The sequence below is a fragment of the Pteropus alecto genome, unplaced genomic scaffold (assembly GCF_000325575.1).
Source record: "Pteropus alecto unplaced genomic scaffold, ASM32557v1 scaffold113, whole genome shotgun sequence".
NCBI classification, from domain to species: Eukaryota; Metazoa; Chordata; class Mammalia; order Chiroptera; family Pteropodidae; genus Pteropus; species Pteropus alecto.
The window spans coordinates 3,702,938-3,714,461 of NW_006433949.1; the positions used below are offsets into that span (position 1 = coordinate 3,702,938).

The 11,524-nt window shown below is 40.6% G+C and overlaps 1 protein-coding gene across 2 annotated transcripts in view; it reads right to left on the reverse strand.

The window, feature by feature from the left end:
- The window catches only part of FBXO21 (F-box protein 21), a 35,009-nt gene extending 24,265 nt beyond the window's left edge, over positions 1-10,744 (reverse strand). For both annotated transcript variants that reach the window (XM_006908592.3, XM_006908591.3), the window contains exons 1-3: positions 10,610-10,744; positions 8,608-8,702; positions 2,121-2,242 (exon numbers count right to left, since the gene is read on the reverse strand). In XM_006908592.3, the coding sequence (XP_006908654.1) occupies positions 2,121-2,242; positions 8,608-8,702; positions 10,610-10,732 (340 nt within the window). In that variant the 5' untranslated portion in view covers positions 10,733-10,744. The remainder of the gene's footprint in view (positions 1-2,120; positions 2,243-8,607; positions 8,703-10,609) is intronic.
- Between the last annotated feature and the right edge of the window lie 780 nt (positions 10,745-11,524).

Genomic DNA, 11,524 nt, shown 5'->3' on the forward strand with positions numbered 1-11,524 from the left:
AAAAAATAATTGAGAGCTCTCAAGGACAGATACACCATTTCAACAAATTTTTACCTATCAAAGATGAGTCAGTAAATGGATTTTGACGATAACTCTACTTTCAAATTAGGTAAACAGTTACACTCAGGGAGTCTGAAGCTAAAACGCTGTATGAAATACACTGGAGACATTATCTCTTGAAAACCTCCACTCTTCACTGCCTTAGGTAATGTTTTTAACCAGACTCAAGAGCTAATTTGATCACCCGGCTACAGGACATTTTCACTTGGGAAGCCTGAGTCATTTTAAATGCAAGTGGTCTCAAACCAGCTCAGTCTTGACCCCCTACCCATACCCCAAGTAGCTGACAGCAACTGAACGGGTGTCAAGAGACCTGGATCCTAGTCTCGGTTTTGCCACCAGCCAAAGACTGGCTCCGAGGCCTCCTCTTTGGGACCGAGCTCCTCCACCTGTCAGCGGAAGGAATTTAGGCCACACTTCAAAGTCCACGCCATCCATCCTGTCGCCATGATGCCCAGTGATGCCCAACTTCATCAGTGCTATCGGATTATCTAGTCGGTCACCAGGGATCAAAACCCTGGGGTCGACTTCCACTCACTCAGCTACTTAAACACCTTCGACGGCTACCCAACACCTGCAGCGCTATCTCAACGGCTTACTCGAAAATGACAAAATTCCTTTATATTTGAAAGATGAAAAAGAAGTATTTTCATAAACGAGCTATGGAAAATAAAGTTTGTCAAACTATTCTTGACCATGCAATAAACGAGACAGGATGGCTGTCAATTCCAGGATGCACATGAGAAGGTTCCAGCATGGTGGTGAGATTTTAATGAACTGCAACAAACTTTTCATTTCGTTCTGGACAATGGAAGATGTTCACACAATGAACAAGAATCTGCACTAGGCACTGTGGAGGACCCAGTGATTGTACATGAGGACAAGGAACACAAGAAAACCAGGGACTAGTTGGAGAAACGGCCTGTACACACATGAAACAGAAACGACACAATCCAGTGCAGTACTCTACGCGGCTGTCTTAGTTCTGAGGTGAAGAAAATCTGCGGGTGTTGCAGCTGCCAGAGAAACTCCACGGAAGAGAAACCTGAACGGAACTTTGGAGGAGAGAATTCTAAGGGGCACCTTGAATGAGGATGTGAAGCCAGGTATATTTGCAGGGTGCCACTGAGGACGATGGCCTGGCTGAAGCAAATGGGACATTCTGGAGATGAATGGGCAAAGGCTTGGTTAGGAGGAAGGACTGAATTATGGAGGGCACTGAAAAGTAGGCAGAGATTTAATAGAAAACAGGAAACCGCACTGAAGGTTCACGTGGTGTGGGGAAAAGGCTGTTTCCTACTGGACCGGCACTGGCGTGGTGGTTGACTTGAGGGCAGGAGGGGGTGATGCTCATGAAAGCTACTGCTGGGCGAGGCGGTGAGTCTGCATGAGAACGGTAAGAGAATGGGGGCAGGATGACGAGAAACACTGGAGAGGAGAAAACGAACTGGGTGCATCTGTGGGAACAGGGAATGTATACATTTCATAACCTAACTTATAGGACTGTTTGTGTAATACGCTAGGAATTTTAAATAGTTTTAAAAAAATAAAGTCACATTTTGTTCTTGTTCAACTTAGCAGGAACAAAAAGTTACTCCCTCCGTCGTGCCTGTGCACTCGACTTCCTTCTCCCCACTTCTCACTGGGGGGAACGAGCACTCGCTGATGCGCAGGAACAGTCTGTCCCCGTTAAACTCCAAGCAGAGGTTAAGGAGTTTGCTCAAGGTCACATGGAGACAAAACTGGACACATTTATTTCTGATCTGGAAATGATGCTTCAAAACTTAGAAAAACAGAAAATTAATCTCATTAGCTAAAATATCAGTCTCATGCTTTGAACTGCTGATAGATCTTTAGAAGTTTCTTCAGCTCACAGATAAAGATTCTGAGAACATTTTAGCTCTAAATTTAATAGTCCTGCCTACTTAAATGGCCAGAGCACAGAACCCAACCCCCAGTCGCCTGTGCCGCGTGGTTCGCTTTCCCACGCTTGTCCATCAGGGACACTGCCACCCGTAAGGACAACTCAGCTGCCCACCCAAACACTGCTCAAGTCTCACCTTCCAGATACGATTCAAAGTCATCGGAATGCTGAAGAAAAGCCTTAAGATTGTTTAAAATTTTCTGTTGTCGTAGGTAGTAAAGAATTTTTTTGGCATAGTACTTCCAGGTCAAAGCTTTTCTGGAAAAACAAACCACAAAAAAAGTCAATAAAAATTAAGATACTAAAATTTTCAATGACGAATTTTTTACTTCACACTAATCATATCATTAACGAGCCCACTTAACAAGACAAACATGACTGGTTCACGATCACATAGCGCTCATTATCATGGAAGCAGACAACACAATTTAGGATTTCGCATTTGTAATATAACACCAAGTTAGTTAGTCATGCTGAAGTTCAGTAAATAGTAATCTGTTTGGCCTCAGACTTACCAAAAGGAAATGAGAAGCTAGGGGAACTGGGGGAGTCTCGGGACATTGGGCTGAGGTGTCTTTGCCGGCCCCTCCGCACCTGGCAGAGAACTCGGGCCTTGGCCTTTCCCCTTTGCTGCGTTTCTCCGGCACGCTCCGCCACGGTGATCTCATCCAGCCTCATGGTTTCAAATGGTATCCGTACTGACAACCCCCAATTTACTCTCTGGAACAGGCTTCTCCCCTGCACTCCAGACCTCAATGTCCAGCTGCCACCGCACAGCCCCCTGGGGGACCTGGGGAGCAGCCTGCCGTTCTTCCCCTGTCATCCCTGTCACAGATAAAGGCAACTCCAGCATTCCAGCTAGACCAAAGCCTTGCCATCATCCTCGACACATTCAATCCTCCAGCAGTGCTGTCAGTGCTCTCAGGAATGAGAACATTCTCACTGACTCGTCTAAGTCACCATCGTCTTTTGTCCGTATCAGAGCAACAGCATCCTCACCGAGCTTCCTGTTTCGAACCCTGGCCCCTCAGTCTATGCTCAATACAGCATCCACAGTGCTCCAGTTAACATGTTAAATCGCAGCATACAAATTTTCGGCTCCAAATTCTCCAATGGTTTCCACCATGCTCAAAGCAGAAGCCCAAGTCCTAATGACGATGAAAAGGTCCTTTAAACTCTTGCCCCATTACCTCTCTGACCTCAATTCCTACTATTCCCACCCTCAAGCCAGTCAGCAGGCATGCTGGGTTCCCTGACGTTCTTTCATCGTGCCTGGCTGGTGCTTACCTGAAGCCATAGCTTCTCAGTTCCTTCTGACTGGAACATTCTTTCCTTGGAGATCTGCAATCTGTGCCCTCATCTCCTTTTAGGTTTTGATTCAAATGTCCCTTTGAGTAAGGCCTTCTCCCACCACCCTATTTAAAACTGTACCACCCCCAACTCCCTCACCCTCTTCCCTGATTGGTATTTCTCTACAGCATGTCTCATTTTCTAATGTAAGCTCCATGAAGGCAGAGTTTTTTGTGTTGTTCAGTGCAGTATTCCCAATGTCTAGAATAGTGTCTGGCCCACAGGAGACTCTCAGTAAATACTTGCTGAGTAAATGAAATTCTTCACCAGATCTCCCAAATATACACAGGGATCATGGGAAGCAGGAAGCGGACAGTGTTTAATTCTCAACTGCCTGACTTCATAAAGAAACAAAGAGGACTCTCCATCTTCAGTTAGCAAATGAAAATCAGCAGAGCCAGGTTTTACCAGCTTTGAAACCTTTGGGTTGTTTAATTTATCAATCTAGAAAATCCTTGAAACAAATGAGTAGCTTAATGAATTAGTCTAAGGCCAACGCCACGTATCTATCACTCAGGCCAAGAAAGAAGACTTTGCAGAGGCCCCACAAGCCCTTTGTGGGTCCACTTCTCCCATCTATAATAATGGCAATCCGCACCTCTACAGTCATCACTATCTTGCTTTTCTGTGGTTTCCATCAAATGTGCATCCCTAAACATTCTAGACTCGTCTCTTTCAATGCCTTTTAAATCTCCCATCCTACAAGATCCCCCTCCATCTTTTTTTCCCCCCCTGTGCATTTTATTTGTTGACGAAGCCTGGTTGTTTGACCTGTAGTTTCCTAGAGTCTGGAATTTGCTGACTGCTTCATGTAGTTTAAGACGTTCTTCTACCTTGTGAATTTCCTATATACTGGATGTAGATGCTTAATCAGATTAGGATTTCATTTATGGCAAAACTATTTCATAAATGATAGTGGATTCTTCCATCAAGAGGCAATCTCGCCTTGACTGTTTCTTTCTGTGATATTAGCAGTCATTGCTACTCAAAGCCCAGGTCCATTACAAATTGGTGATATTCTAATTCAACTATCCCTTCTTCATCTATTAGCTGGAATACCTGCATAAAGAATAATTTCCCTTTATCTACTATTTGGTTCCCCAATGGCATAATTAGAAAAGTAAGACAAATGCTCATCATTTTTCAAAATAAATATTTGGGTTCTTATTATCCTCCAAAGGTGACCAATTAGTTGTTAAGTATTATTATGAACTCATTGAGCTAAACATATTTGATGTATTTCAGTCTGTTCTAGTTATTATCCACACTGATGTTCTGATTGTCACATCTTTGGCCAATGGAGGCCTCTTCATTGGAGCCCCTGAATACTTCTGATACGAAGTATTCTTATTTTTCTTGCTATCTGGTTCCGGGCTTCTAAGATACTCCAGGTTCATCGTCTACATTTCCTGTATTGAACCTAGAATCAATCACTTCTCCAAAAGCTCTGGATTCTCTGATAGGAAATGGTATATCAAGACTACAATCTGGTACTAGGATGATCATTTCTACTAGGTTGGTTATTGTTTTAGACTTTTTCAGTGGACAGAAGTTAATAAATACAGTATATGTACATGTGTGCATACACAACACACACATCCCTATATATATTTAAATATAACTCATAATTTTATACAAAAATTTCTAATTCAAATTTAGAACTCTAAAATTTTTACCTTCTACTTTGTACCTTTTTTTCTTCCAGAAAAATCTTGTTTCTCCAGTTACATACATTTGACCCTTGAACAACAAGGGGGTTAAGGGCACCCACTGCCCGAGCAGTCACAAGTACATGTAACTTAAGTCAGCCCTCTGCACACTCGGATTCTTAACCGCCCACTGACCCTTGAACAACAGGTTTGAACTGCGTGGGTCGAATGAACTGTGAAGGTCAACTGAAAACAATCTGTTATAAGTGGACCTGCACAGTTCAAACCCGAGTTGTTCAAGGGTCAACTGTAGCCGTCTGCTTTATTCCACATCCCCCCAACATAAACCAGCCTCAGAATAACAAAACCAATATTCTTGTTACCTAAGTGATTACTAAAAACAGCTAAATATTTTGCTTATGTCCCCCCCATACTCTGCTCATTTTTTTTAAACAACTGTATTATATCCACAATGCCAGGGCTTACACTCACTACATATGACATTTTGGATTTAATTCTACAAGTAAATAGATATTTAACGCTCACCACTAGTCCTTATGTCAATGTCTCTCTGATTACTTGGCTTTAAAGCTCATTTTCTAGCATATTTCTTAGGAAGGGCTCAAAAGCTGATAAATTTGTCTGTAGCCTTTACAAGTAGAAGTCAGTTTGGTTGGATATAAAAATCCTTGGCTGACATTTTCGATCCTTGAGTATCTAAAAATGTTACTCTTTTTTTCCTCTGGCACAGAGCATTGTTGTTGAAAAGCCCGATGATAATTCTAATTTTCTTTCCCTTACACGTGACTTATTTTTTGCTTGGAAGCCCAAAGGACTATTCTGTCTTTAAAATCTAGTAGTTTTACTGAAATATATCTCAGTGTTGAACATTCTAGGTCAATTTTCTCATACTGTGTACCCTTTTCATAAGTTGTTTTGAATCTTTACTGCAGTATGTACTCTTTTTGAAGACCATATAAAACACCATAAATGCATACTGTTTTCAAATATCCAGGAATTGGTGCTTTAGCATTTACAGAAACTACCCTTTTTCCTTTCTATGCTTTCCAAATCCAAACAAGAAGCACGTGCCAGGAACGAATACAAATAGGGTCCTTCGTGAAAACTGGCATCCCAAAATATTTACAAATATGAGTATCCCTTGTTATTTAAAGATGACACTGTTTTAGGCCCAAAGTATATATGTCAGGCCAAGGGGTAACACATCTATAATATTTACTTCTAAAAAGACCATAAGAATGTTTTTCCTGGCTGTGCATATTCAGTTATTTTGCCAATCTGCTAAGTTAATATGCAATATTTTATTGTTACTTAACATTTCTTTGGAGAGTAAATCTAAAGATCTTTTACATGATCACTGGCCATGTGGGTCTGTTCTTCTGTAAATGTCACCCTTCTACCTTTTGTGTATTTTTCAGCTTCATCTTGGAGATGTTAAGAATTCTACTGACTTCGTCTATGGTTTCCTTGGTCATACGGAGATATCATTAATAATATTTTGCAAAATCATTTGTCCATATTCTTTTATTGCTTCTGCATTATCAGTCTTGGTTAAGGAGATCTCCTTAGATTGTACAAAAAAATCTCCTATTTTCTTGAGGGATTTTTCATTGTGATAAAATTTAGGTTGTTTAATCTTTTGGAATTTAGTTTTTTAAACATGATATAAGTTTTACTTCCTTCCAGATGCATAAATAGTTATATCTAACAGCATTCATTCAACAGTCCATCTTTTCCCTTCTGAGTTTAAATGTATTATTTTTTATGCTGGGACATGTTTCTGAATGTTCCTTTGCCACGAATGTGGCTACTGATTTTTACTTAAACATTGTTATGTTTTCATTACAGGCAGCTTTGTACTATGTTCTAATATCCAGTGACATTATTGGATAATATCTAATATCTAGGGATGCAAGTTTCCCATTGTGATTATTAAAAAAAAACATTTTTGGCTCTTCTTGTAAATTTATTCTTCTATGACAATATCATCCAATTAAAACACACACAAAAAACTCTCCCCTCCCAAAATGCTTGTTGGATCCTAACTGAAAGAGCAATAGGTTTATGTACTGATTTTGGAAGAACTGATATTTTTGTGATGGTAAGTCTCCCCATTCAAGAGCATGTTCTTAAGGTTTTCAATAACATTCTATAGTCTGACCTAGGAAACCTATTCCCAAGAATCTTTTACTGAGAAATGAAACCACTGAAACATCACTCTCTGCAGTAACACAAAAATGGAGAAGTGGTTACCCATCAATACGGGGATGGTTAAATAAATAATGGTATATTCTGCAAAACAGTATAGTTATTAACAAAAGTGAACTGGATTTTTTTTTTTACCAGTTGATTAGGATCGATTTCCAGAAGGTAACGTTGAATGAGAAAACGAAATATAGAAAAGTATCTATTTTATGATCATAATTTTGTGATCATATCAGTATTTTTAGCATGGAAGAATACAACCTAGTGTGTCATCATGAATTATAGGGGTGGGGGCAGGGAAGGTCAAACGAATGGGGTAGGGAGGAAGGGAAAACCAGCATAAGAAAAAAAAAACAAAGTCTGCACTATATAACATATCAAAACTAAACAATAAACTCAGTATATTATATTTATGTATTTAAAAGTATATGCGTACACATATGTAAAAAACAGGCCAGCTTTTATTTTTAAGGCTGCACAATACTGACTATTAGATCATACTTCAATTCATTTATAGATAATCCAAAATAGAAACAGAAAAATGACCTCTGTATTTGAACTCTTCCAAGGCCTAGAATAGTGACACATCTTACCTCTGCCCTACAGCTGTCCTACTGATAGAGATTTCTCTCTCCTAAATCCCCTTAAAAACAAGAAAAAGATCTTATGCCTTGATATTTCACAATGATCTCTCTTAAGGAAGATGCTAAACTAACATTATCTTCCATCAGTGGTAAAGTTTCCAGAACTTCTAGGGCAGAAAATCTTTCTCATAGGTAAGTTTGGCTGGAAGCCAAGTCCTCTCTCGGGGAAACATGGAAATTAACCCTCACAGCAGAAAATGGGTTATAAATTATAATTTTTAAGCAACAACCAAGAGATAACGGATTCTTCTTGATCAGTAGAGATTAAAGGCTCAACCAAATGTCTGTAAGGTTCATGGCCAGAGTAAGATTATTTCTTACTAAAATTCAGAAACTGTAGAAAATCATTTATTAGACATGCCGAAGAAACTATTTTTAAAAATATTCAATGCATGACAGGCAAATTTGGTAGTGGTAGGTGGAGATAACTAAGGAAAGGTAAGTTATATGACCTAAGTGACGTAACAGATACAAGTGCCCAGAGCAGTTTTTGACCCACAGTAGAGTTAAATATGTACTAATTGTCTTTTCTCTCCACATGGCTTTTGCATGGTTTCTTTAAATATCAATGGTCTCAGTGTACTTACCTTATATACAGAATTTTCCAAGAATATAACTAACAACACATGAAATATTTGGAAACACATGTCCCACGGTTCAGCCACATACAAATTACAGCAATTAATTCTGGGGTTGGGGTTATTATTAAAACAAACGAACAAACAAAAAAATTCCTGCTATAACTATGGCTTACCTTCCTTCCATATTTAGGATACACACCAGTTCATCCTCAAAAAATATCTCGGGTCCCTCAAGATTCTCTATGTCACTAAAACCGTTACAAGGGACCTACAAAGAAGACATATACAAAGAGGCCTCAATAACAAGTAATAATGTCACTGATATTCTCATGCACAAATCTGAGCTGCAAAGAAAGATGGTCATTCTGGTGGAAGTGGTAACAGCTATCCTAGACTATCTTGCACCACCTACCATGAGTGGAAAGTAGCATGCAAAGGAATGATACTTTGTTCAGATCTTGTTGTGAGCAGTAAATTAATTACATTTTCAAAGACTGAAATTTCTGAAAGGGATAACTCAAGAATTCTAATGTGAAGAAAAACAGCTCTGAAACAAGAACTCGATATATAAAATCTCCGAAATCACAATAACTATTTCATGCAGTCTACGTTGTACTCAACCAGGAGGGCAGGGCGAGAGAGAGAAGTCTAGTGCTTTGGGCAACTCAACCCACTGGGCAAGTCTTCTTCTCCGTAAATGGAGGTGGTGATGCCAATGACCTTTCGGACCCTCTTAGTTTAAAATTCTATTACTTCTCTCACTTTTTGAAAGTAGCCAGGAAATTTCATGTCAGCCTGTGTGCATGTGGAGAACACAGACCCAAAGATCAATCTTAAGTATACTCCTGCTACGTTCAAAGCACTTGACATACTTCTAATTAAGCAATGGTACTGGGAACGAGGGAGCTAAGGAAAAAAACAACAACACGTAACAATTCACCATTAGACAAAGGTGCAGGCTGTTAAAAATGCACACACATAAACCAGCTAGGCTAGATGCAGAGACTGCAAACTAGCAGCCCATGACCAAGTGCATCAAATACATCTAGCACACAAATATATGTGTGCACAAACACATTTAAAGCAGTATTTAAAATCTGTGACTTAGCCCAGGCATGGCTTGTCCAAAGTAGAACATAAATTCTGTCCATTCTAACATTAACAAATATTTGTTTATAGAAATGAATTACACTAGGGAATATTGAGTTTTATTTTCCATAGGAGAGTAAGTTCAAATTTGTCCAAAGTTCGAAATTTGAACTTTCTCTTTCAAAACTTTCAAAGCTTTGAAAACATTTCAAATGTCTGAATTCCATTAATAGTAATTAAAATTAGAAAACAGGAATTAATCTCCAGTAAACCAGGATAGTAAAATAAATCAAACTGATTGCACTTCTAGATCTCCCCTCCCCAATCAGAAATACATTTAAAATATTAGTGTGTACTTTCCAGAGTTACAAAGTTAAGATTTAGGACCTGAGAGAGAAACTTTTGTGAATGCTTTGTAAAAGGAAAAAACAAAAAGAAAAAAACCTCATGCATTTCAGCAAAATTAAAAAAAAAAAAACTTTCTAGGGATAATGAATATAGGCAATTTAATTGATAGAGTAATAATTCTAATTTACAGATAGTTTTTAATCATGTTAGCTTAATATATAATGCAGTTTGCTACTGCTTAGAACGTGCAAAGCCAGAGAGAAGAACCATACTAATTTCATCAACCCTTCTGGGAAAACAACTGGGTGAAATCTGTAGTGTTCAATCATTGATGATCCCCTAAATCATGTGGAGGTTGCAAAAAACATGGTTAAACCACTTGAAGGGAAATAAGCTGTTCTGGATTTCCTCTACATTGTAGTGCTGGCCCCTCCCTCCCTTTCCACCCCCATTTTCTCCCTGGCTTTAGAAAAGTAAAGCTAGCAGGGACAAATGGTTTCATGTTGTTGGATAGGAGGAAAAGGACACAATGACTCTTGCAGCCATCTAAGTGAGTAAGGGATTGTGAGAGCATTGAAAGGGAGATATCAAAAAGAGCTGGATTAGCTAATGCCGAGAGAGGGAGAGAGAGAGAGAGAGAGAGAGAGAGAGAGAGACACACACACACACACACACACACACACACACACACTCCACCCCCCCAGGCAAAAGCTTTGAGCTACTCCGACAGATCCTTACATGCTCTGAAAAGAACCTCTTTGAGAATGAGGCTACAATCTTCCGGGCTTCTAACCCAGCTTTTTGCCGAACTTTATACTCCTCCAACCAATTGACGTAGTCGGTGGGGCTGTAGTGTTTCATAAGGGAAGGCCACCTACAAGGAGAAAAACACCCCACAGCTTAACAGAGACTTAGAGGCAGGCAGGCAGACAGGCAGCCGCGAATCAAAGGCAGCCTTGGAAAACAGGGAGCGCGGGATGGTTAAGCGGTCAGAGGGGCCCGGGTGATGGACCTAGTTCAAATCTCCACCTGGCGCGCATGCACTCGCTTAACGGTGCGACCTTGGTAGAGCGATAATGAATGCTGTGTCTGTCTCCACTCCCCATCTATAAAATGGGGACAGTTATAGCAATAATAGTGATGACAATGCCAGTTAACATTTACTGCGCGCATCCTAAGGGCCGGGCCCTGTGTAAATGCTCCCTAAACATCATCTCATTTAACAACCACTGTCAAAGGTAGCTCTAGTTGTCACCAAAGTCGATGAATGGGGCTCAAAAGAGGGAAGTCTACCCCCAAGGTCATACAGCGAGTGTGCCGGGGCCAGATCTCACCCCGGGTCCCTAATCTAAATCTGCGCTCTCAGCCAACAAACCAGGGGATGCTGCGCCCGCTTGCTCTAAGCGCTGTTAGGACCGCTGCATCGCGGGATCCCTGTAAACATTGTAGCACAGAGTCAGGCACAAAAGGAGCGCGCAGAAGGGATTAGCTGTGACACTCCCGTCGTCATCCCTCGGGGAGGGCCCGGCTGCTGGGCGCTCGCTTCCCGATGCGCAATCTGGGCACCGGAGGGTCCGCGCGGCGTGGACCCGAGGGGCCGGCGGCCTGGAGGCCTTTGTCTGTGGGTCCGCGGGAAGGGATCCGGGGGTGGCA